Source organism: Syngnathus floridae, chromosome 17, assembly GCF_059516105.1.
Source record: "Syngnathus floridae isolate MCC-2025c chromosome 17, RoL_Sflo_1.0, whole genome shotgun sequence".
Lineage (NCBI taxonomy): Eukaryota > Metazoa > Chordata > Actinopteri > Syngnathiformes > Syngnathidae > Syngnathus > Syngnathus floridae.
In genome coordinates this window covers 11,226,173-11,252,159 of record NC_142429.1, presented here as the reverse complement: position 1 = coordinate 11,252,159, position 25,987 = coordinate 11,226,173, and the positions used below count along the sequence as shown (strand labels likewise).

At 46.5% G+C, this 25,987-nt stretch overlaps 1 protein-coding gene across 3 annotated transcripts; it reads right to left on the bottom strand.

The window, feature by feature from the left end:
* Positions 1-25,962, bottom strand: adsl (adenylosuccinate lyase). Of its 3 annotated transcripts, XR_015853300.1 has the most exons (17): positions 25,686-25,962; positions 24,121-24,324; positions 23,968-24,012; positions 23,766-23,845; positions 23,527-23,698; positions 23,402-23,448; positions 23,051-23,141; positions 22,903-22,972; positions 22,632-22,779; positions 22,340-22,520; positions 22,073-22,249; positions 21,883-22,002; positions 21,294-21,343; positions 17,164-17,308; positions 2,469-2,551; positions 966-2,403; positions 1-895 (listed from the first exon to the last, which is right to left on the bottom strand). XR_015853300.1 is itself a non-coding variant. In XM_088357185.1 (12 exons), exons 1-12 carry the CDS (start codon positions 25,827-25,829, stop codon positions 21,916-21,918), a joined length of 1,446 nt encoding a protein of 481 aa, XP_088213311.1. In that variant the 5' UTR covers positions 25,830-25,962; the 3' UTR covers positions 21,778-21,915. The 3 variants fall into 3 exon arrangements, 1 of the variants encoding a protein (XP_088213311.1); XR_015853301.1 differs by lacking the exon at positions 17,164-17,308; XM_088357185.1 differs by lacking the exons at positions 1-895; positions 966-2,403; positions 2,469-2,551; positions 17,164-17,308; positions 21,294-21,343 and having other exon boundaries at positions 21,778-22,002.
* Between the last annotated feature and the right edge of the window lie 25 nt (positions 25,963-25,987).

Sequence of the window (25,987 nt, the reverse complement as noted above, 5' to 3'; positions counted from 1 at the left end):
TTCAATTGAGGCTCATCGCGAATGATGACTGACACCAAAGTTGACTTTATTTACAAGACCACCAACAGGAAGAAAACAGTTGATTATATTCACAAGAACGCCCACATGATGCATGACGATTCGAAACATACCAAATAATGGCTCTGACTAGATTAGAATACCAGCTTTTACTCATACAGAAAAATGTACCAACATTCTGCAAGATTCTGAGTTCGGTGGCCATTTTAAAGCAAGGTTGCCAAAGATGACTTATTGATACTTGGCTTTTGTCAACAATTTAGAATGCATGCAGCTTTTCTTTGTGTAGTTAAAAAAATAAAAGCCTGACACTGCATATTTAACAAGACAATTTGGTTTGAGACTAACTTTACAAATGTCTTGTCATTGAGAACGTCTCAAATGATGCCAGTTTGTATGCACGATAGACTGCCCATGCCAATGTTTAAAATGGACCACTTGAATTCCGTTCACAATTTAATTCAGGTTCAGAGGTACACGCACACACAATTACAGTACAAAGAGTTCACTTCATGTATTTAAAAAACACAATAACAATAAAACATCAATATTGCAAAATGACGCAGCGCTGAGAAAGAGAGAGGCCTCATGCAGACGGCCAGTGTGCACACCCAGTGAAAAAGTGGAAGGAGGGAGGGAGGGAAAGAAAGAAAGCACAAAAGGAAAAACAGTCATACTCTCCTTAAATGCTGGCTGGGCGCTCTGCCCTCGCCGCATCCGCACCCGTCCATCACGTGCGAAGGTCGGGTGATGGTTGGCTTCTAGTCATACTCCCCCCGAAACGCTGGCTGCATCGGCACCCATCAGTCTCGTGTGAGCCGCTCGTCACGGGCCAAGGTCCGGGTCTGCTCCGGCCGGTGTTGGACTCGTCTTCCGCCTCGCACAAGTACAAAAAGACAAATGGCACTCAGTTGCATGCGGCTCACTTCTGTCAACGTACTCATTACCTGCCCCCTCCCTGGTCTTGCGGGTGCAGCCCAGTCCCTCTCGGTGCAGGCCTCAATGGTCCCATCCGCCGCCCCGGCAACCCTGAACGGCAGACAAATAAGGAAATCAAATTAGAACTAACAAGTGCGTTGCATATTGGATTGCCATGTCACCACCGCTGGCCAGCCTGGGCCAGTCATGCATCAGGCTCCTCTTCAACACTTGGCGACTGCTTTCTTTGGGCGATTCCTTCCTTTGCACCCCGATCATCAATCGCAGGTCTGGTGGCCTCCGTCCACCGGCTCTTCGTTTCATACATCGTCTCTTCCCCCTTGCAAGACAAGCACAACAGTCTCGCTGCGCCGTCGCTTGCGCGGTCGCTTGCGCTTGCCGTCGCTTGCGCGGTCGCTTGCGCTTGCCGTCGCTTGCGCGGTCGCTTGCGCGGTCGCTTGCGCTTGCCGTCGCTTGCGCGGTCGCTTGCGCTTGCCGTCGCTTGCGCGGTCGCTTGCGCTTGCCGTCGCTTGCGCGGTCGCTTGCGCTTGCCGTCGCTTGCGCGGTCGCTTGCGCGGTCGCTTGCGCGGTCGCTTGCGCGGTCGCTTGCGCGGTCGCTTGCGCGGTCGCTTGCGCTTGCCGTCGCTGCGCGGTCGCTTGCAGTCGCTGCGCGGTCGCTTGCGCTTGCAGTCGCTGCGCGGTCGCTGCGCGTTTGGCACTCAATGAGGGCTGCACAACATTTTGGAAAACCAATGATATGGCAGTATTGGGCCAGACCACTGCATTGAGGCAAGTTGTGCAAAATTCTTGGATGGAGGTTAACTATTTGATTGCAATGAGATCAGTTAGAGGAGTTAACTTTAACTTACATCAATCAATCGGTTTCTTTGTGTGTCTTTGGCATGTGGAGAAATTGACAATAAAGCTGACTTTGACTTGACTTTGACTTTTGACTTTTGACTTTGACTTATCGTCTTAACTCATTACAAATAGTTAGGCAAGAAAGCATGTTTCATTTGAGACATGAAAAAAAAAAAATCTTTGCTGTCTTAAAGTGCATGTCAATAACCTAGACCACCATATGGCAGTTTTCCAATACACGTGCAGCCCTACACACGTCACCATTGGTGTCCAAATGGCAGCCTCGGGGCAACTTGATCAACACACCACACGACTGAACACGACACTGCTTTGTAGCACTAAATATCAATGGCAACATTTCGTGATTGATTGAATGAATTTGCGTCAAAGAATTCTGAATTTGTTTCAGTATGCAGCCCTCAAGCAGACATTGGGACACCGCTGGTGTAATTTAAAAAGAAAAAAAAAATCCATTTCACACGTTGAAGCTGCGCAGGTCGACGCCTCTCCAGGGAAGCGGGTCTCCCTCAGAACTCGGCGACTTCAGAGCGATGCCACAGCGGTCCGGTCACCTCTGATCAGATCGTGTCACATCCCGGTCGCCATCTGCAGAAACAGAAACAAATGTTAGAAACTCAAAGAGCACCCCAAGTTGTCGGTCACTTGCTTACTTGATCACAGTGCCTAGCTACTATTGGTGAGCGTCGCCCGGTCGGATGGGGCCGTGCGTCGCACCCCCCCTTTTGCGTCCGGCCTGCAAATGGCAGAACATGCAATGAGTTGGGCGCTGCTCACATCACTACGTCTTCCTCGTGGACCGGCTCGCCCAAACACCGCCCCCTCACCTAGAGAACAAAGGACACGCAGCTTAGAGCAAGCACGACAGCGGTAGGTTAGAAAAAGACTAAATGCTACCGTCTCGCTCCAATGCTGTCCTACACCTAGGGGAGAACAAAGAACGCAAGTACCACAGCGGTGGTAGGTTAGGGTTAGATGAAGTGCGACAGTGGCAGGTTAGAAAAAGACAAAATGGTTCAAGTCAAATTGCAAAATTGGACATTCAGGAACGGCTCGCTCCAACGCCGCCCTACACCGATGGGGGAGAACAAAGAACGCAGCGAGCACGACAGTGGCAGGTTAGAAAAAGACACAAAATGGTACAAGCCATATGGCAAGCTTGGACATTGGGCTCCGCGTCAAAGTTCAGTTTTGTCTCCATCCAAGTCACCACGTCCGCCCCCAAGTGAGCCATCAATGGCAACCAAGCACAAGACACCGCTGGATCCAGATAAGCCACAACCTCTTAAGCAAGACCAACCGTCAGAGCCCCAAACACTGTCCACACCTGCAACCTTTCCGTCGTGCACCCATAACCAAAGGCAACCACACTGCCCCCTCCTGGGCACATGATCTACACATGTTGACTTTAGCAGCGTGCTGCTTGATTCTTGACTTGATATGGCATTGCTCTTTTGGATAGGCCATTGCTCTTTTGGATAGGCCATTGCTCTTTTGGATAGGCCATTGCTCCTTTGGATAGGCCATTGCTCCTTTGGATAGGCCATTGCTCCTTTGGATAGGCCATTGCTCCTTTGGATAGGCCATTGCTCCTTTGAATAGGCCATTGCTCCTTTGGATATGGCCATTGCGCCTTTGGATAGGCTATTGCTCCTTTGGATAGGCCATTGCTCCTTTGGACAGGCCATTGCGCCTTTGGACAGGCCATTGCGCCTATGGACAGGCCATTGCGCCTTTTCATGTGGAATTACACTTATCCCATTTGGCTCCTCTTGCAGCCTACAAAAACAGACAGACAGACAGACATTAATTGTGTGCTGGGAAGCTAAAACTCGACAACCATTGTGTGTTGGGAAGCTGAAACTTGACAAAAACAGGTTTTCACCTGATTTAGGACTACTCTTCCTCAGTGTCCTCAACATCACTGAAAGGGCTCCTTCAAGAGCCTCCAGCTTGCTTTGTATAGAAGGATGCTGGCTGGGCGGCCTTTTTTCGTGCTACAAAAGACAAGCAAATTATTGCAACAAAAAGTGCCAATGGCATGATTTTTTTTTACCAACAATTATACATACTTGGCGTTTTACATTTGAAAAAAAATATTATATTGTAGTAAGTTACAATAATTTAGCAAAATTATAGTTAATATTTTAATTTGATACATTCTAAGTAGAGTTTTACATTGGAAAAAATATATAATCATGACAAGAATTATTAAAGATTATAATTCATATTTTAATTTCATCACCTACAACTCACCTCACATTGGACAGATGATCCAGGTTGGCGGCGTGGCGTCCAAAACGGGAGAAAATAACCCGCGCAAATGTTTGTTGCGTAACGGAACGAGCGGGCGGGCGGGCGCCATCTTTGAATGGATTTGGTCCGATTTGGACATGACGTAACATATAGGTTGCATTCACCAGCAGTTTGCATGACACGGAAATGGCACACGGATGATATAATACCATAAAAAATGGTTTAGTTGACTAGAGTCAAACTAACATTTCCTATAGTCAGTTAAACATCGGCGGCGTCATTTACGAACCTTCTACAGACAGACGAATGACAAAATGCTGGCCAGCATTAAAAAAAAAACAACCGCGAAAGACATTTAAAATACCACCAAAACGCGCAACGACGCGACGCAAAGTGGATTGTGGCGTGCCGTGCCGAAACCTCAAGCACTACCTAGACAGCGAAAATCCTGCAAGAAATAATAAATGGCATCGTGAGAAACTGCAAACATTTGCTCACGGGCTAAATGGCCTGCGGCTTACAATTAACCTCCAGGTGGACGTGACGTGGCCGAGTCACGAGTACGACAAAAAAAAAAAAAAGGCTTGTTAGAAAAGGCAACAAAGCATGCCAATCGTGCAACAAACACGGCGTCCGTCGTGAAAAACGGCAGGAGACGACAAACATTTGCTAGCATGCTCGCTTACCCGAGAAACCGTCCGCCGGCGCCGCCGCCACGCGCTCGGTGGCACCTGCATATGATAACTCCCCTTGAGCAAGCACACCTGCCTTCAATTGACCTAAAGACCTGACGTCACATCCGTCGATTCAAATCTTCTTCTCCTGATCGTCCAACGGCGCTCGGCACACTGACGCCACCAGGTGGTCGCCTGTCATGGTGACTACTGTGGAAAGGGTGGCTTCGGACTATCCGTTGAAACTTTGAACACCCAACATGTTTGGATGGAGGATACCCTATCAATATGACCAAATCTCCTTTTGTTTCCGAGCAGGCTCTGGTCGAGTGAGTGCCTTTATTTTATAGAGCCAGTCTAAAACAGTAAACAAAGCCATATTGATTCTTTTGGATTTTGAACACAATCACTTTCAATAGTTTATTCCTTACACTTTTTAAAACCTTTTTTCAAAAACTGTCACTTTCCATTACAAAAGAAATACAATTTAAAGAATATTTAGTATTTATTTGTATTCAATTACTCGACTCTCCAAACATATATAGGAATAGAACTTTACGTCTTTTGTTGTAATATAACTGATTTTAATATAGAAGCTGGTGTAACCCTTAACAGATTTCTGTTGGTGGTGTGCCTCGAGATTTTTTCCAATGAAAAGTTGTGCCGTGAATGAAAAAAGGTTGGTTAATGGACACAATTTGACTTCCATTTTTTTTTTGTATTTCTAACAGAGTGGTTTGTTCATGCACTGTTCCATGTACACTATGGACTGTACATGCGTGTGTTCGGACAAAGGATGAATGGAAGTGCACACGAAGATCCCCCCCCTTCCCTTGCATATTGGCTAACACACACACTGTCCCCAGCTGACAATCATTTTACCCATGGACAGAGGGAGCCTCTATGCTTAGCAAGGGAGTGACAAATGACAGCACTGGCCCAAATATTTAAGAGCTTTTCAGAAGATCCGGAAAAGGTCACAGCACCGTGAACCAATCTTCAATTGAACAATGATGCCATTTGATTTGGTGCGTTTTTCCGTTGATGGCAGAGAGGATTCAGTGGGTAATTTGACATAGTGGACTTTCAGATGTTAGAGAAGAAAAACAGGAATCTACTGTAGTTCTACTGTACAAAGGCTTGCCAGTGTGTGTGGGTTCGTAGGTATGAGACTTTTTATCTGTATTCAAATTCCACTGAAGTAAAAATGAGCGGGCCATGCGACAGAGAAGGATTTATCAACATCAACTCGCAGATGAATCCAAAAAAGAGCGTGAGAGACTGACAGTGAGGAATCGCTGGAATGCTTTCTCAAGAGCGACATTCACAAAAGGAACGAAAGACGGAGAGAATGCAACGTTGAGGTGTTCAAAGAGATGTCAATAGAAGAATTACAATAGGAAAGGCTCATGTAAAAAAAAAAAAAAAGGAAGAAAGGAATGTTGAGTGGCGCTAAGCATGGAAAATCAGTAGCACGGCTTGAAGGCCTTCAAGACCTTCTCAGGAGCACGGACCCAAAGGCCACATTCACCTACATACTTGTATTTTTTTAATCTTGGCTTTGACGAGGCCTTTTGACTCAGAAGCACAAATGAAAAATGCTCTTTTGTAAGCATCCATTGCCGCTTTCAAAGTCAATAGCTCCTAATGTATTCGGCATCAAATGGTGCTAATAAATGATAGCGCTGAATAGGGGAGGAATTTACAAAGTCATTCAAGTGTGCACATGTCTCGATGTTTGTTCTCACTTGTGTGCCCCGACTTGTTAAGAAAGGTCAAATAAGGAGAAATGTTTTCACTGCCGTGAGCTGCTTGATTCAAATATATACTGTAAATCTATTTTGCACACTCTGGCATTGTTTGCGGCTAAGACCGGGCTTTGGGAACATCATGGCAAAAATGGACACCATCTGCATGCTGGAAAATAAAAGCCAGAAGAGCACAAAGCTTGGAGAGTCAAATAGAGGTGCAGGTGTATTTATAAACATTCGACATGTTTCGGTCTCCTCCCCGATATTCCTGTTTACAAGCTTGCTTCCTGATGCCCCATCATCTGGAATTCCTCTCAAAATTCAGGATGCACGTACATTTCGTGACTCATTCCGTCCATGCAATGGAAAATGTGGATGGATGGATGGAGGGAGGGAGAGAGAGATTTAATGATTTGAGAAATTGCAATAGAATACTGGAGTTGTTGGATTAAGCTGGACACGCCGGCAGGCATGAAAATGTGCTTGAATAGAATGTCTGATCTCAGTTTAGTATCAGAAGAGCGAGCGAGCGAGCGAGCGGCTGTAAATTGTCGGAAAGGTGGTTGCACACCAATGACACAGAAACAAACTAAGTCAACTAAATTTAGCATTTGGCTTTGATTGCTTCATGGAGCCAGTGTGGCTGAGCTAGTTATTTTGGATCATCAAATACATTGGATGTTGAAGTCTTCTTTTCTATAGCTGCTCTATTTATTCCTGCACTTTATTTGTATTTGCTGCTGGGGGATCAACGGGATACTATACGTCAGAGGTCCATGGACCAGTACCGTTCCGTGGGTCACTTGTGACGCTTGTACTGGTCACGTGACAAGTTTCCCCGGTCGAGCCCGCAAAGCTAGCAAAAATGTGTAAGAATTTATTTTGAAAAATATTCTCTCCCAATTACATCCGTCTGTTCAGGTCAAGACAAGTTAGGGTTAGTCGGATCATTTTATTTCATTGTATTTATATATTTATTTATATATCTATTATTATTTATTTGTATAAATGTATTATTTATTCATATAAATTCCAAAATGGGAACTAAAATATTTTATCATAGAAATATTTGCAACACAGTTACTCATGTGCTGCCCCATATAACCATTATAAATATTTGCTTGTGACCTGCTCCATGAAACCATATATATTCCATGCATCCTAAACGAGTGTTCCATAGTGTAGTGGTTAGTGCTCTGGACTCTCACCCCAGCGACCTGGGTTCAAATCCCAGTGAGACCTCAAATATTTTATCATAGAATGATTTGAAACACAGTTACTCGTGTGCTGCCCTGTATAACCAGTATAACCATTTGCTTGTGAGCTGCTCCATAAAAGCATAGATATTCCATGCAATATGAGCAAGGGTTCCATAGTGTAGTGGTTAGTGTTCTGGATGCTCACCCCAGCGACCTGGGTTCAAATCCCAGTGAGACCTTGCCTCTTTTATCATAAAAAATTTGAAACACGCCTATATAACTATTTGCATGTGAGCTGATCCATATATAGTCCATTGTACGTAAGCGAGGGTTCCTTAGTGTAGTGGTTAGTGCTCTGTACTCTCACCCCAGCAACCCGGGTTCAAATCCCATTGGGACCTAAAATCTTTTATCAACACAGTTGCTCGTGTGCTGCCCCATATAACCATACACCTCCCTATGCTTAGTTAGAGCTAGGGTTAGGGTTAGAGCTAGGGTTAGGGTTGAGCTAGGGTTAGAGCTAGGTTTAGGGCTAGGACTAGGGTTAGGATGAGAGCTAGAGTTAAGGTTAAAGCTAGGGTTAGGGTTAGGGTTGAGCTAGGGTTAGAGCTAGGGTCAGGGTTAGAGCTACGTTTTGGGTTAGAGCTAGGTTTTGGGTTGAGCTAGGGTTAGAGCTAGGGTCAGGGTTAGAGCTACGTTTTGGGTTAGAGCTAGGGTTAGTGTTAGGGTTGAGCTAGGGTTAGGGCTAGAGGTAGGGTTAGGGTTAGAGCTAGAATTAAGGTTAAAGCTAGGGTTAGGGTTAGGGTTGAGCTAGGGTTAGAGCTAGGGTCAGGGTTAGAGCTACGTTCTGGGTTAGAGCTAGGGTTAGGGTTAGGGTTGTGCTAGGGTTAGAGCTAGGGCTAGGGTTAGGGCTAGAATTAAGGTTAAAGCTAGGGTTAGGGTTAGGGTTGAGCTAGGGTTAGAGCTAGGGTCAGGGTTAGAGCTACGTTCTGGGTTAGAGCTAGGGTTAGGGTTAGGGTTTAGCTAGGGTTAGAGCTAGGGTCAGGGTTAGAGCTACGTTCTGGGTTAGAGCTAGGGTTAGGGTTAGGGTTAGGGTTGTGCTAGGGTTAGAGCTAGGGTCAGGGTTAGAGCTACGTTCTGGGTTAGAGCTAGGGTTAGGGTTAGGGTTGTGCTAGGGTTAGAGCTAGAGCTAGGGTTAGGGTTAGGGTTGAGCTAGGGTTAGAGCTAGGGTCAGGGTTAGAGCTACGTTCTGGGTTAGAGCTAGGGTTAGGGTTAGGGTTGTGCTAGGGTTAGAGCTAGGGTCAGGGTTAGAGCTACGTTCTGGGTTAGAGCTAGGGTTAGGGTTAGGGTTGTGCTAGGGTTAGAGCTAGAGCTAGGGTTAGGGTTAGGGTTGAGCTCGGGTTAGAGCTAGGGTCAGGGTTAGAGCTACGTTCTGGGTTAGAGCTAGGGTTAGGGTTAGGGTTAGGGTTGTGCTAGGGTTAGAGCTAGGGTCAGGGTTAGAGCTACGTTCTGGGTTAGAGCTAGGGTTAGGGTTAGGGTTAGGGTTGTGCTAGAGTTAGAGCTAGGGTCAGGGTTAGAGCTACGTTCTGGGTTAGAGCTAGGGTTAGGGTTAGGGTTGTGCTAGGGTTAGAGCTAGAGCTAGGGTTAGGGTTGAGCTAGGGTTAGAGCTAGGGTCAGGGTTAGAGCTACGTTCTGGGTTAGAGCTAGGGTTAGGGTTAGGGTTAGGGTTGTGCTAGGGTTAGAGCTAGGGTCAGGGTTAGAGCTACGTTCTGGGTTAGAGCTAGGGTTAGGGTTAGGGTTGTGCTAGGGTTAGAGCTAGGGTCAGGGTTAGAGCTACGTCCTGGGTTAGAGCTAGGGTTAGGGTTAGGGTTGTGCTAGGGTTAGAGCTAGAGCTAGGGTTAGGGTTAGGGTTGAGCTAGGGTTAGAGCTAGGGTCAGGGTTAGAGCTACGTTCTGGGTTAGAGCTAGGGTTAGGGTTAGGGTTAGGGTTAGGGTTGTGCTAGGGTTAGAGCTAGGGTCAGGGTTAGAGCTACGTGCTGGGTTAGAGCTAGGGTTAGGGTTAGGGTTGTGCTAGGGTTAGAGCTAGAGCTAGGGTTAGGGTTAAGCTAGGGTTAGGGCTAGGGTCAGGGTTAGAGCTACGTTCTGGGTTAGAGCTAGGGTTAGGGTTAGGGTTGTGCTAGGGTTAGAGCTAGGGTCAGGGTTAGAGCTACGTTCTGGGTTAGAGCTAGGGTTAGGGTTAGGGTTGTGCTAGGGTTAGAGCTAGAGCTAGGGTTAGGGTTAGGGTTGAGCTAGGGTTAGAGCTAGGGTCAGAGTTAGAGCTACGTACTGGGTTAGAGCTAGGGTTAGGGTTAGGGTTAGGGTTGTGCTAGGGTTAGAGCTAGGGTCAGGGTTAGAGCTACGTTCTGGGTTAGAGCTAGGGTTAGGGTTAGGGTTGTGCTAGGGTTAGAGCTAGAGCTAGGGTTAGGGTTAGGGTTGAGCTAGGGTTAGAGCTAGGGTCAGGGTTAGAGCTACGTTCTGGGTTAGAGCTAGGGTTAGGGTTAGGGTTAGGGTTGTTCTAGGGTTAGAGCTAGGGTCAGGGTTAGAGCTACGTTCTGGGTTAGAGCTAGGGTTAGGGTTAGGGTTGTGCTAGGGTTAGAGCTAGAGCTAGGGTTAGGGTTAAGCTAGGGTTAGAGCTAGGGTCAGGGTTAGAGCTACGTTCTGGGTTAGAGCTAGGGTTAGGGTTAGGGTTAGGGTTGTGCTAGGGTTAGAGCTAGGGTCAGGGTTAGAGCTACGTTCTGGGTTAGAGCTAGGGTTAGGGTTAGGGTTAGGGTTGTGCTAGGGTTAGAGCTAGGGTCAGGGTTAGAGCTACGTTCTGGGTTAGAGCTAGGGTTAGGGTTAGGGTTGTGCTAGGGTTAGAGCTAGAGCAGAACGTAGCTCTAACCCTAGCACAACCCTAACCCTAACCCTAGCTCTAACCCAGAACGTAGCTCTAACCCTGACCCTAGCTCTAACCCTAGCACAACCCTAACCCTAACCCTAACCCTAGCTCTAACCCAGTACGTAGCTCTAACCCTGACCCTAGCTCTAACCCTAGCTCAACCCTAACCCTAACCCTAGCTCTAGCTCTAACCCTAGCACAACCCTAACCCTAACCCTAGCTCTAACCCAGAACGTAGCTCTAACCCTGACCCTAGCTCTAACCCTAGCACAACCCTAACCCTAACCCTAGCTCTAACCCAGAACGTAGCTCTAACCCTGACCCTAGCTCTAACCCTAGCTTAACCCTAACCCTAGCTCTAGCTCTAACCCTAGCACAACCCTAACCCTAACCCTAGCTCTAACCCAGAACGTAGCTCTAACCCTGACCCTAGCTCTAACCCTAGCACAACCCTAACCCTAACCCTAACCCTAGCTCTAACCCAGAACGTAGCTCTAACCCTGACCCTAGCTCTAACCCTAGCTCAACCCTAACCCTAGCTCTAGCTCTAACCCTAGCACAACCCTAACCCTAACCCTAACCCTAGCTCTAACCCAGAACGTAGCTCTAACCCTGACCCTAGCTCTAACCCTAGAACAACCCTAACCCTAACCCTAACCCTAGCTCTAACCCAGTACGTAGCTCTAACCCTGACCCTAGCTCTAACCCTAGCTCAACCCTAACCCTAACCCTAGCTCTAGCTCTAACCCTAGCACAACCCTAACCCTAACCCTAGCTCTAACCCTAGCACAACCCTAACCCTAACCCTAGCTCTAACCCAGCACGTAGCTCTAACCCTGACCCTAGCTCTAACCCTAGCACAACCCTAACCCTAACCCTAGCTCTAACCCAGAACGTAGCTCTAACCCTGACCCTAGCTCTAACCCTAGCACAACCCTAACCCTAACCCTAGCTCTAACCCAGAACGTAGCTCTAACCCTGACCCTAGCTCTAACCCTAGCACAACCCTAACCCTAACCCTAGCTCTAACCCAGAACGTAGCTCTAACCCTGACCCTAGCTCTAACCCTAGCACAACCCTAACCCTAACCCTAACCCTAGCTCTAACCCAGAACGTAGCTCTAACCCTGACCCTAGCTCTAACCCTAGCTTAACCCTAACCCTAGCTCTAGCTCTAACCCTAGCACAACCCTAACCCTAGCTCTAACCCAGAACGTAGCTCTAACCCTGACCCTAGCTCTAACCCTAGCACAACCCTAACCCTAACCCTAGCTCTAACCCAGAACGTAGCTCTAACCCTGACCCTAGCTCTAACCCTAGCTCAAACCTAACCCTAACCCTAGCTCTAGCTCTAACCCTAGCACAACCCTAACCCTAACCCTAGCTCTAACCCAGAACGTAGCTCTAACCCTGACCCTAGCTCTAACCCTAGCACAACCCTAACCCTAACCCTAACCCTAGCTCTAACCCAGTACGTAGCTCTAACCCTGACCCTAGCTCTAACCCTAGCTCAACCCTAACCCTAACCCTAGCTCTAGCTCTAACCCTAGCACAACCCTAACCCTAACCCTAGCTCTAACCCAGAACGTAGCTCTAACACTGACCCTAGCTCTAACCCTAGCACAACCCTAACCCTAACCCTAGCTCTAACCCAGAACGTAGCTCTAACCCTGACCCTAGCTCTAACCCTAGCTTAACCCTAACCCTAGCTCTAGCTCTAACCCTAGCACAACCCTAACCCTAACCCTAGCTCTAACCCAGCACGTAGCTCTAACCCTGACCCTAGCTCTAACCCTAGCACAACCCTAACCCTAACCCTAGCTCTAACCCAGAACGTAGCTCTAACCCTGACCCTAGCTCTAACCCTAGCTCAACCCTAACCCTAACCCTAGCTCTAGCTCTAACCCTAGCACAACCCTAACCCTAACCCTAGCTCTAACCCAGAACGTAGCTCTAACCCTGACCCTAGCTCTAACCCTAGCACAACCCTAACCCTAACCCTAACCCTAGCTCTAACCCAGAACGTAGCTCTAACCCTGACCCTAGCTCTAACCCTAGCACAACCCTAACCCTAACCCTAGCTCTAACCCAGAACGTAGCTCTAACCCTGACCCTAGCTCTAACCCTAGCTCAACCCTAACCCTAACCCTAGCTCTAACCCAGAACGTAGCTCTAACCCTGACCCTAGCTCTAACCCTAGCTTAACCCTAACCCTAGCTCTAGCTCTAACCCTAGCACAACCCTAACCCTAGCTCTAACCCAGAACGTAGCTCTAACCCTGACCCTAGCTCTAACCCTAGCACAACCCTAACCCTAACCCTAGCTCTAACCCAGAACGTAGCTCTAACCCTGACCCTAGCTCTAACCCTAGCTCAAACCTAACCCTAACCCTAGCTCTAGCTCTAACCCTAGCACAACCCTAACCCTAACCCTAGCTCTAACCCAGAACGTAGCTCTAACCCTGACCCTAGCTCTAACCCTAGCACAACCCTAACCCTAACCCTAACCCTAGCTCTAACCCAGAACGTAGCTCTAACCCTGACCCTAGCTCTAACCCTAGCACAACCCTAACCCTAACCCTAACCCTAGCTCTAACCCAGAACGTAGCTCTAACCCTGACCCTAGCCCTAACCCTAGCTTAACCCTAACCCTAGCTCTAGCTCTAACCCTAGCACAACCCTAACCCTAACCCTAGCTCTAACCCAGCACGTAGCTCTAACCCTGACCCTAGCTCTAACCCTAGCACAACCCTAACCCTAACCCTAGCTCTAACCCAGAACGTAGCTCTAACCCTGACCCTAGCTCTAACCCTAGCTCAACCCTAACCCTAACCCTAGCTCTAACCCAGAACGTAGCTCTAACCCTGACCCTAGCGCTAACCCTAGCTCTAACCCTAGCTCAACCCTAACCCTAGCTCTAACCCAAAACGTAGCTCTAACCCTGACCCTAGCTCTAACCCTAGCTCAACCCTAACTCTAGCTCTCACCCTGACCCTAGCTCTAGCCCTAACCCTAGGTCTAACCCAAAACGTAGCTCTAACCCTGACCCTAGCGCTAACCTTAGCTCTAACCCTAGCTCAACCCTAACCCTAGCTTTATCCTCAATTCTAGCTCTAACCCTAACCCTAGCTCTAGCCCTAACCCTAGCTCAACCCTAACCCTAACCCTAGCTCTAACCCAAAACGTAGCTCTAACCCTGACCCTAGCTCTAACCCTAGCTCAACCCTAACCCTAACCCTAGCTTTAACCTTAATTCTAGCTCTAACCCTAACCCTAGCCCTAGCCCTAACCCTAGCTCAACCCTAACCCTAACCCTAGCTCTAACCCAAGACGTAGCTCTAACCCTGACCCTAGCTCTAACCCTACCACAACCCTAACCCTAACCCTAGCTCTAACCCAGAACGTAGCTCTAACCCTGACCCTAGCTCTAACCCTAGCTCAACCCTAACCCTAACCCTAGCTCTAACCCAGAACGTAGCTCTAACCCTGACCCTAGCTCTAACCCTAGCTCAACCCTAACCCTAACCCTAGCCCTAGCTCTAACCCTAGCACAACCCTAACCCTAACCGTAGCTCTAACCCTGACCCTAGCTCTAACCCTAGCTACACCCTAGCTCTAACCCAGAACGTAGCTCTAACCCTGACCCTAGCTCTAACCCTAGCTCAACCCTAACCCTAACCTTAATTCTATCTCTAACCCTAACCCTACCTCTAGCCCTAACCCTAGCTCAACCCTAACCCAAAACGTAGCTCTAACCCTGACCCTAGCTCTAACCCTAACCCTAGCTCAACCCTAACCCTAGCTCAATCCTAACCCTAGCTCTAACTCTAGCTCAACCCTAACCCTAGCCCTAGCCCTAGCTCTAACCCTAACCCTAGCTCTAACCCTTACCCTAGCTCCAACTAAGCTTAGGGAGGTGTATGGTTATATGAGGCAGCACACGAGCAACTGTTTCAAATTTTCTATGATAAAACATGTTAGGTCTCACTGGGATTTGAACCCAGGTCGCTGGGGTAAGAGTCCAGAGCACTAACCACTACACTATGGAATCCTTGCTCATATCACATGGAATATCTATGCTTTTATGGAGCAGCTCACAAGCAAGGTCCCCAACCTTTTCTGCACCACGGACCGGTTACGTGTCAGAAATATTTTCACGGACCGCCCTTTATATGAATAAATAATACATTCATAATAAATAAATACGATGAAATAAAATAAAACGACTATTTCTTTCTTTTAGTAGGGTTCTTTTGAGTTTTTCCTTGCCCTCTTGGGAGCTTAAGATCAGGGTTGATTTTTTTCATATGATGTATTTTATGTGCTCTCTCTGCGTCCATTTCACCCTGGTGATCCTGACAGCAGGACATGTATCACCTTTTCTCATTTTGTGTCCCCAAAGACATTGTCGGGTGTGTTCAAATGAGATTTAAGATGATGATGAGCATAAAATGCTACTTCAGAAGTAATTAAGGGGATTGCCTTGAGCTTTTTCTTTGGCGCTGGGCTGTGCAGCTGTGAGCTTGAAGTTGAAACGCCTCCTCGTGTCATAAATTACAAGATGTCAAAGTCCTCCTTGCAGACTTCTTGGAAGGCTTTTCTAAGCAGAGGCAACGTACACACCTGCATTTCCCCGAGCTCTGCACAAACACGCTTGTGTATAAATACTCACCTTTAACCTGGAAATGCAAAGTCACAAATAAACTTTCAACATCTCAAGTTTCAGTCGATGTATTCCAAGTTGAAGAGCACGTAATCAAAGTGATCAGACTTGTCCAAACACTTCTGCTGTGACACAGAAACAAACTGGTATCCCAAAATACCTTAAATAGTTGGATCTGCTTATTAAACGCAAGAGCGAGAAGCTACTCTAGCGGCATTATACAAAGGAGAGAGAAAGAAGAGATATATTCTTTAAGAAAAAAAATAATTTTTTTGTATGTATAGTAGGGTAAATTCGCTTGAACTATTTACACAATTAAATGATTTAGTGGTGGGAGGAGAAGAAACAAGAGCAGAAGGTAAGAGAAAGGTGTTGCTTGTGAAAGAGATGGCGGGGGTGGAAATGGGGAAATCCAACTTTTACCTCCCAGAGGGCACAATTGGGGTGAGTGAGAATGGGTGGGGGGTGGGGGTGCAGGCAATAAAGATGCCACTTCTGATGAAGGTCGCCGAGTGCGAGCCTGCTTGGCGTCTACTGTGGCACAGATTTCCCCCTCCTACAGCGCATACAATGAAAATTGTGTCCGAAAACAATGCCGTGCGCTCAGACAGAGTGGGAAGGCCGCATGGCAGCTGAGTGGGGAACCGTGTCAAGGATATGACGTCTGGACAACAGAGCCAGAGCCAGAGCGACTTTCCTTGGGAGGGGTCGCCGTCAAATAGTTGACAGAGTTGTCTTGCAAAAATGTTTTTGGGTGTTACTTCTCGCCAACAATAGCATCATTGTTGCTCTAAACCAAATCAATTGTGACGAATAATCACATTTTAGCATTCAAATATCCATTGCCTGAAGGGCTGATGTAAAAACCGATAAAAGGTCCATAAATAAATGACAATATTCGTAGCAATGAATATCCATTAGTGATGGCTCGCAACCAAGACGCAGCAGATGTGATTCAAATCCAGTCAAATCACTCGCAATGATGCTCGCACTGACGTATAAACCGGAACTTTCTCTTCCTCGGCCTTTTTCCTGGACTCTGGCGAAGGCTTGAACAGCAGCTGCTCTCCCTTACTTCTCTCCCCTCTCTCCCTCCCTCCCTCCCTATCCTGCCTGCTTCTTCTTCCTCTTCCCTCCTCTGGGTTTGTTTGTTCTCGCTCAGCTCCCAGGTGTTTTCCTGCACGGCAAGCTTCTCTTCCGCTCTGACTCAGGTACTGAAATCCGAGGCTTCCTGTCACCACCACGCATACTACAATCTACATAACACATTATGCATATTTCACAAATACACACACTAAGTCATTCTCCCTCATCCAACAATAACACAACAAAGCTTTCTTCCTGTGCACGGAGGAACAATAGTAGGATAGCTTTGATGACCAAAGGTAGTTTGTTGTGGCCATTCCCTTATCCGTTCCTACATCGGCAGATCAGCAGCGGATCCAAGTTGTCGTACGGAAAGCAACGTTTATCCTCCTCACCCACTGTCAGGATGTCAGCATCAAGTACCTGCCTTAGTGAACAAAATAAAGCATCCTCCAAACTGTGTGTAAATACAGCTTGCACACTCAGCATTACAACACACACACACAGTTGTTCTCTGGCCTTCTCATTTCCCTGTGTTGTCTCACTCTCTCCATGAGCATCAATACGGCCATTGATTCAATAAGGAGCCAAGGTCAGACGAGCCGTGTTGCCATATCGGTTGCCCGGGACAACGGTCCACCCCGACATCCTACATGAAGCTCATGTCCTCATTGTTCCTATACTTTACTGATGCATTGTATCTGTGTGTCGCCGCTATAACGCTTGGGTAGACAGGAAGACACTTTCAACGTGTGTGTGTGTGATGCGTGGGAGAAAAGGAGGCGATGAGTCACGGTGCGCATACCATCGGAACACAAGAGCTCCCCCTGTTGCCGGGGCAGGGGAATCCCAGCGGTGTGGGCGTATTGTCTGGGAAGAACAAAAGCTGACGGTGACATCACAGGACGTGTTTCGCCTACGCCGGTTATAGGAGACCGGAGCCGATAGGCCTATAAAAAGAAATAAAGAATTTCCCGTCAGAACGGATAAACCGAGAATCGCACCTGTCCGAAAGGTGAAGCTTCGTATCTCGCAATTGGGTTTCAATTCATCTTCATAACGTCGAGCAGGAGGACAGGACACTTCAAGCCCTCGCAACACGCACACCCAGCGGGGAGAGGAAACTGCAACACAATGATAAGGTCTGAGAAGACAATGGGCTCAGCAGTGCACAGACACAAGCCGGGACCAGTTTAGCTCGGAAAGGTCAACAAGCCTCTCCAGCCTCTCGTACAGTTCCCCCCAGTTATTATTGTTCCACATTAGAACCGTTACTCCGATGGCCTTTATTTTGCATCTGTGGGAGACATGCGGAAATACCAATGAAATATGCAGGACAGCTTGGAGAGGACAAGGGGGGAGAGAAGGGGACTTCTTTGACGTCAAGTGGCCTGTGGAGATCAGGTAGAGAGGAATCGTTCCATTTTGACTGAAATGATGACATCACCGTCTGAGCAAGTAGGACGCAACTTTCCAAACAAAGTCCGTGAAGCAGAGGTATCTTATCAAATCTTTGGCAGCATTCATTTGCTTTCTGAACATTTCCAGAGAAAGATAATATCCCCAATAGCATTTGGCACCCATTTAAAAAGATGGCATGACTTCAAAAAGCAGCTTTAGTTTGTTTTCAATTATGTTCCACGCTAGTAAAGCTCAGCTGGGCCAACTATTTTCTCTTTCTGAAAAGGCTCCAAGCAATCCAAACCTCTAGGGGGGTCGAGAGGAGGGGCAGCACCACTTGAGAACATGTCACCAGTCTCTAAAAACAGCATGATTATAAACGGGAATCATTGGTAGTGGCAGCGATTCTTATTTGGGCAGATATTTCTCACCATCTCAAAGCACGTCTGATATCCAAATATAATTTGGTAGCCGGAGATTTGCGGCTAATCTGCAACTAGACTCTTTGTTTTGTATTTGGATGAGAGATGGCCTGCAGGCTGCAACAAGAAGAATAAACAAATTAAAATTGCTGGAGAGATGATGACTTTGTAGTGAGAGGCCAAAGCAGACTTTATTGTCCAGGGGCTCAGCTCCAGTCTCTCACCACCTCCTCTACCCCTGGCTCTCCTTTTTTACGTGATCAACAATGGTCTATTCTGCGATGGACACACACCCAAAGCCGAGGGCACGATGCAAGTTGGGTGCTGGCCAATTCGGGAGGGTCACTGGCTCTCCATTCTCGTGTGGGAACTTCAATCCTGCCTGCTCAGACTGTTTGGTCATCCTACCTACACAATTGTTCAAAAGTTTGGGGTCACCCAGACAATGTAGTGTTTTCCATGAAAACTCAGATAATTGCACAAGGCTTTTTTTTTTCTAATTATCCATTAGCCTTCAAACACAATTAGCAAACACAATGGACCAGTGGAGGGACGGTTGCTTGAAATGGGCCTTTATGCGCCTATGGAGATATTGCTTTCAAAAGCAGACGCAGGTATGGAAAGTATTGCTGATTAGTTTATGTTATGCTCATTGAAAAATAGAGATTTTTCTAAATAATTTTAAAAATTAAATCTTACACTTTAATTTATTTAAAATGATTTTAATAATAAATCCTCATTGAAAAATAGAGATTTTATTTGACAAATAATGACATTTCTAAGTGACCCAAAACTTTTGCATGCTAGTGTATATGCCCATAAAATGGTGAAAATAATCAGCACGACTTCATAAGAGACTCGACGACGTCATCACAATATCAATCCATCCATTTTCAGTACGGCATTTCCTTTCCAGGTGTTCTGCAGGGGCCTGCCCCGAGTCCTCCATTTTCTTACGTTACATAAAGGAGCCTTTGCGAGAGAGCCCATTTATTTCTTACTGCCTGGTCATCAGAGTACCAAAAGCCCCCACCTTCTCATGCACACACACGCTACAACAATACAAGCTTTTATCAGCAAAGGCTAAAAGGTCAATTTATAGCCGTTAGTCATCTGTAAGCCACAGAGGGAGCCCCACACGTGTGCGCCTGCCTCAAAAAGGCCTAACTCGTTTCATTGTCTGATAACATAACATAATATCTGAGGGTCCCTGTCTGCGCCTAATTATATAATTATCCCTTGTCTGATTGAGCCTGAGCGCTCCAGACGAGGGTGGGCCTTTGTGTGGCGAGCTGGAATGTGGTGCGCTTGGCATTTTTCAGCAAAAGGGCATCTTTCTCAAGGCCGCCGCCACCGCCGTCGTCGGATGACATCACGGCTGCCGGTGCCCACTCTTCATCCTGCTCTCGCTCAGTCCATCATCACCCCGGCTGGCCGGCCTGCCAGGTCTTGCTTCATATGTCAGCTGCTTCTATAGGCCTCTCTATCTGTCTTTCCAAACTAATGCCTTCACTTGTGGACAATCCAGTCTCTATTCTGTAAGTGACCTACCCCCCCCCCCCCCCCCTCCTCCGCCATTGCTCCCAAACTCTGACCTCGTCATCCTCTCTAAGCCTCCAAAATTTGGCAGAGGCAGCTTTCTTGCAGATAAAGTGGACTTTCCAGGTGGAATGTGCAGGATTTGGCTGTGTGATGATAAGACATGACAGGTAGCAGCGTAACGGATTGGTCTGCAAAAGTGGACATGGAAGCAAGTCCTCCGTGGCTTGATAGGAACGTTGCTTATGTTTCTGAGCCCGAGCAGGTGCGAGGAGAGATTAGAGGAGCATAGAAGGAGCTCCTTTCTGAATTCAAGTCAAAAGCAACAAGGCGGGCGTCACATAAAACATGTTCTCCACCATTACAATGAAGGAGCCAGACCTTTTGCTGACATTTACATACATCAAGGGCCTCCAAGAGGATTTTATGAGTTTTCTTTACTTTATCGGAGGCCTTTTATTCTTAATAATGAAAACAGCAGGGTTGGGGGGGGGGGGGGGGGGGGGTTGAGCAACAGCGGCCTCCCTCTGAATTCCTATGTAATTTAAGAACATTTTGTCATTTTAACAGCCTCTCACCAAGATGGAAACATCTTGAAACAAATCTGGTTGCTTTTGAATAATATGAAACGAATCAAGTTCAATCCGCTGCGGTGAACAAGCTCGTAGGCAGAATACGGGCAACAGAAGGCTCTTGAGAAATTCCCAGAGAATTCAAGGCTGTGCCCCCCCCCTCGAGTTATCACACAGCACGGAGTATGTGAAAGAATGCTGTCAGGAAAGCGTACGACGTACACTGGGGGCCAAGTATTCTCTTTTTAAGTTGGGCCGCTGTGGAAGCCCCGAGTGAATTTTAAAAAATGCAACAATAAAAGAAGTATACAAATATCATTTGGTTGCAGTGTTAATATAAACAGAGAGCTTGATTAACTTATAACTGTGGGAGCTCGCTTTTCTCCCCTACTAAATACTATGGTCTTCAGTGGAAGTACTCCACAGCGCCCCTACTGGTCGGTATAGAATTTATCTAGAGTATCTTATTGTTGTATTATTTTAAGAAAACCGCTGGGAAAATCAATTACCAATCGGGTCTGTATTTGTATGATGTAGATCATGTAGGTAGTCGTTCTCATTACGTTAGAAGGAAACATTTTTCCTCTGCTGTTCCCCTTCATCTATTGTCTAGCCAGCTGACAGATGGAGAGGGAGGAAGACCAAGGGCAGACATTTCCTGCTATTCTTTGACCATGCACTAATCATGGCATTATTTCATATTCCAGAAAATATAACAGAAGAATTAAAGGGCTTTGTTTGGAGTATAAAATGGCTCAGTTACTTTTTTGTTACTGCTTCTAATACTAGTGCAGATATATTATGATGAATTTAAATGTATTACATTTCAAGGGTTAATAAGAGAAAACCACTTGCGAATAATAGTTAAATAGTGCCACCATGTGCACCACGTGCATTACTACTCTATCCATTTCATTCAGTAGTTTTTAACATACTGTGTCATGTACTCTATGTATATTCAAAGTCAAAAATATATATAGAAGAAAATAGGAAATGCTAACCTGATGTTGTCAGACACCCCTCCCTAGGTTTACCGGATCAAGAGTGGAACCTAATGGGGAGAGAAACAAAATGACTTTATTAGGAATGAAAAACTCTAATGACACGCATAGAATTTCAACATGTGAACAATTCGGAGACAAATAAATAGTGAGCGACATGGCCGATGGCATTCGGAACTGTGAGGTCACACTTGAACATCCAATAATGACATTTGCAGGTGAAGTGCAGCTGAGGCACTCTTCACAGGCACATGGTATCCATGACAACACATTCCCTTCAACCTTTGTTCCCACACGAGTGTCTTAGTTGGTTGAAATGTCCAAATACTAATTTGGGAGAAAATAATTTGTTTTTTTCTCACTCCCACTCAGGACTTAACCTATAAAATATGTAAAAAGCAAATAAAATTAACAACTCTTTTAAAAGCAAAAAGGAATCATAATATTTGGGCTTTGTTTCACAACTCTGACACACGACAAGGAGGCATATTACTTTACTTTATTGGCATTTTAACTTTAAAAAGTCATCCAGCAGGTTGAAATTGAAAACCATTACAGAGAAATTAACCATGATCTTTCTTCAAGTTACCACTTTTGCATGATGTCAAATGTGCTTGACGTGTTAGAGCTCAAGTTCAATCTTGACATCCATTTTGGACTTGTAAGGTTCCAGTAGAGGGCGCACTTCTTCAGACAGGAATCTGGACACCTGGAGGAGTACAACGCAAATAAAAGTAGTTATTTACATGCTGTATCACATCATCAAAGTTCTGGTTTACCTGTTGGGGGGCACGCCCGATAAAGGTCTTGGGGTCCAGTATGGTATCAAGTTGCCCCAAAATGGGAGCAAAGTAAGGATCAGCCTGCACTCGAGACAGCAGGTCATTATCCCCCCCCTCCTGTTTGACCACAGCTGCCGCCTCTTGAGACAGAACGCGGATCTTCTCATGGCAGTCCTGAGACGGCGGTAAGAACAATTCTTCTCGATAACTACGATGACGATCGACACACGATTTGAGGCGTCGCTGATGAGTCTCAGCTCGTACCTGTCGGTTGCCTCCGGCCTTCACCATGGCCATGATGATGTTCTCGGTGGCCATGAAGGGTAGCTCGTGGCGGATGTGTCTTTCGATGACTTTGGGGTAGACCACCAGGCCCTCCGTGATGTTCTGCAGAGTGCTGAGGATGATGTCAGCAGTCAGGAAAGACTCCGGCAGGGAGATCCTCCTATAGGAGAAAGAGAAAGTCGGCTGCATAAATGGAAGGAATTTAGGAGCGTGTTTATTATGCCAGCGACAGTAACACGTTTCCCATTCGCAGTCATTCAAGATGGCTGACCTGTTGGCGCTATCGTCCAGCGTGCGCTCCAGCCACTGCACTGAGGCCGTCTGCAGTGGGTCAGCCATCAGCGCCAGCAAATGGCGGGCAAGGCTACAGCAACGCTCAGCACGCATGGGGTTCCTCTTGTACGGCATGGCGCTAGAACCTGCACAGGGATGCGAGAGAAGGGACAACGCCGTCATAGTGGAGAGGTGATGATATTGGAATCTGTTGCTAATAAATCTTGACTTTTTGTCCAAATACATGAAACATTAGTGAGTGGCTCTACCAATCTGTTCTTTCTCAAAAGGCTCCTCAATCTCCTTCAGATTGGCTAGTAGGCGGATGTCAGTACAAATCTGCAGAAAAGTATAGCACATCTCACATTGCGCATCTTCACCACTAGAGGGAGGCATTTCCCTAAGAGTGTACATTACCTTATGAACAGTAGCTCCTAAACTAGCAAGGCTGGATAGAGAGTCGATGTCCACTTTACGGCTGTATGTCTGTCCAGTCACTAGGTAGGCGCTGTGTAGTACAAGTAAAAAGTGTTTCACTGCTTCAACATGTCAACTCCACAAATGCTTGCTTCTTCTGTGTTGTGTTATGTTACTATAGTCATAATTATTACTATCAGTGTGTTGGAAGTGCACATGCAGGTGTGTAGCAAGTATTTTGCCATTCACATACAACTATATACCAAAATATTGAGACACTCGGGTGCACTTCACTCTCTTGCCTCCAGAGGGCAGACATTCTAGGAGCACAAATATGTATCCCCAATTTACCTTTTGAAACCAGCCATCTCTGTCACCAACCTGTCAAGCTCTTCCACCTAATGGATGATGAATTACTCACATGACCAGATGTCTTTAATACGAATGTGTTGGGAATTTACAAAGAGTTGTTTTACCTTGTCGTGGTCTCCCTGAAAGAGTTGCAGGAAACTGGCCTGTGTGCCAGTGGTACCTTTGACCCCACGGAAACGCAGGTCATCGTGGGCTCGCTGCAGGTTTCGCATGTCCATGGTCAAGTCCTGCAGCCACAGGCACGCCCGCTTTCCTACTGTAGTCAACTGGGCTGGCCTGTGGGCACCAAAGATTTGGACAAGAAAACTACATGCAGTGAAAAAGAAAATAAAAACGGACTTACTGGTAGTGTGTGAAGCCAAGCGTGGGGAGGTCCGAATACTTCTCTGCAAAGTTCGACAGTCTGTCAATGACTCTTGCCAACTGTCAAAACAAAAAGAACACACATGAATTTGAGAGCCATCATTTCCAAATGACTAATTGTGCTGATTTAATTGGATGGATGGTTGGATGTGCACACTTGCGGCAAAACATCTGAGCCTCACCTTGGGTAAGAGAATGTCGAAGCCATCGCGCAGCATAATTAGATCCTGAGGAGGAAGAGCAAAAAAAAAAAAAAAACTCAGCTGCATGCTGGAGCTCACGTTTACGCTTAAGTCCAGATACCCGAAATACGCATGCAATTTTGTGCTCATTACGGTGTTGTCTCCAACGTAGCATGAGGTGGCTCCCAGGTGGATGATGGGCGCCGCGGCAGGGCAGCAGTGAGCAAAGGTGTGCACGTGAGCCATCACATCATGCCTGAGTTTACGCTCCTCCTCGGCCGCCATGACGAAGTCGATGTCCTCCGCATGGCTCTCCATCTCCACAATCTGCTCGTCCGTGATGGGCAGACCCAAAGCCTGAGGAGAGCAATGGAGGGGCTAGAAGTGAAGATGAGATCAGCAGGATGGAGTTCTGCATGTGAACATGAATTTTACTTTTAATTTCCAGATCCCTGATCAAGGAAATGTCTTTGAATGCTAATCTTAATTTTATGTGCATGCAGGCAATGTGGTTCCAATTACAGGGTTGTTAAAATGGGGCAAGAAGGTCTCTGCTATTGATTTGATTATCAGCTCTGTCTTGGCATGTGATGCCTTTGTAACGTGATTTAATATCCTGATTAGATTGGGGCTGTTTTTTTTTTTTGTTGTTAAATTACAGCAGTCATGTGACAGGATGATATAATAGATTAGTAACTGGGCAACTCAGCACCGACCTTAAAATAATTTACTACTTCCGAGGCCTGGCTTGTTAAAGGTCAGTATGTTTCCGGGTCCCCACAGAGCGCGCAAACGACATTAATCTCAAATAGGTCAACAAAGTTGAGCTCCGTTGAGGCCCCATTAGTCGAGCAGTCTCCTGTTTTACCGACACATTTTTACACACAGAGGCCAGCCCAAGCTATGTTGACTCAAGAAGAATGTCTGAAAGTGCAAATATGGACTGCAACTAGCTCTGAAAGTAGAAGAGTCATGTGAGGAGATGCATGTGAGCCTGGGGTTGCCACCACTTAACATCACGTTCAATTCAATTGAACAAGCTATTTTTAAAGTTGCTTACAATCGCTTTGACAATACTTTTAATGCGGCAAACCTGCACTCAAGAATGAAATAATAACAACAACAGTTGGCTCAACTATTATATTACAGGCAGAATAGACTATGAAAATTTGACTGACTATTGCTACCAGCTCAGTGGCCTAAGAGGAGAGTGCCCGCCCTGAGATTGGGAGGTCGGGGGTTCAAACCCCCGGCCGGGTCATACCGGTGACTATAAAATTGGTACCCATTTCTTCCCTGCTTGGCACTCAGTGTAAGGGGTCGAAATGGGGTCCGCCTGCTGCTCCCCTTGCAAACAAATTTTATCACACCTAGATGTGTGTGACGATCCTTAGGACTTAAGGTTTGAATAGCAATCTGTTAACACGTGCGAGTGTGTCACATGTATTTTAACATCATGTGAGATTGATTTATTGTGAAACATAAATTAAATTATATGGCAGTATAGGCCAAGAAAATACTGTTTTTTTTAAAGGAATACAGACATGCACATATCCAAAGTAAAAGAGACACTGTATGGAGGATGTTAGATACAAGCATGCGTTGTGGGGCTATTTTTAGAGCAAGGAACTTGATCTCCCTTCGTGAAGGTCGATACTTTAGTAAACAGCAGATGCATTTATAGCAAAGGTAAATTGCACAACGACAAAATGCGAAACCTTTTCAGCCTTAGCCAAGTAGATCCACAGCTTTCTCCACGTTGTGAACTTCTTCCTATCACTGAAGTTGTAAGCCATTTCCTTGCTTGCATATCTTGAAACCAGTGGGGAACGATATTTCATAAAATCGTCAGCTCCTGCCATGATTCGCAATTGAGGTTGTGCCCTCTCAAAATGTTTGACGAGACTCCTTTAGGCACTGACAGACGCCGACTTTAGCCGTTTGCACGAGCTGCAGGCGCCTTTACGACACTTGGAGCTGCCGTACGGCACGTGCTTTATGACACTTGTAGCCACGTACG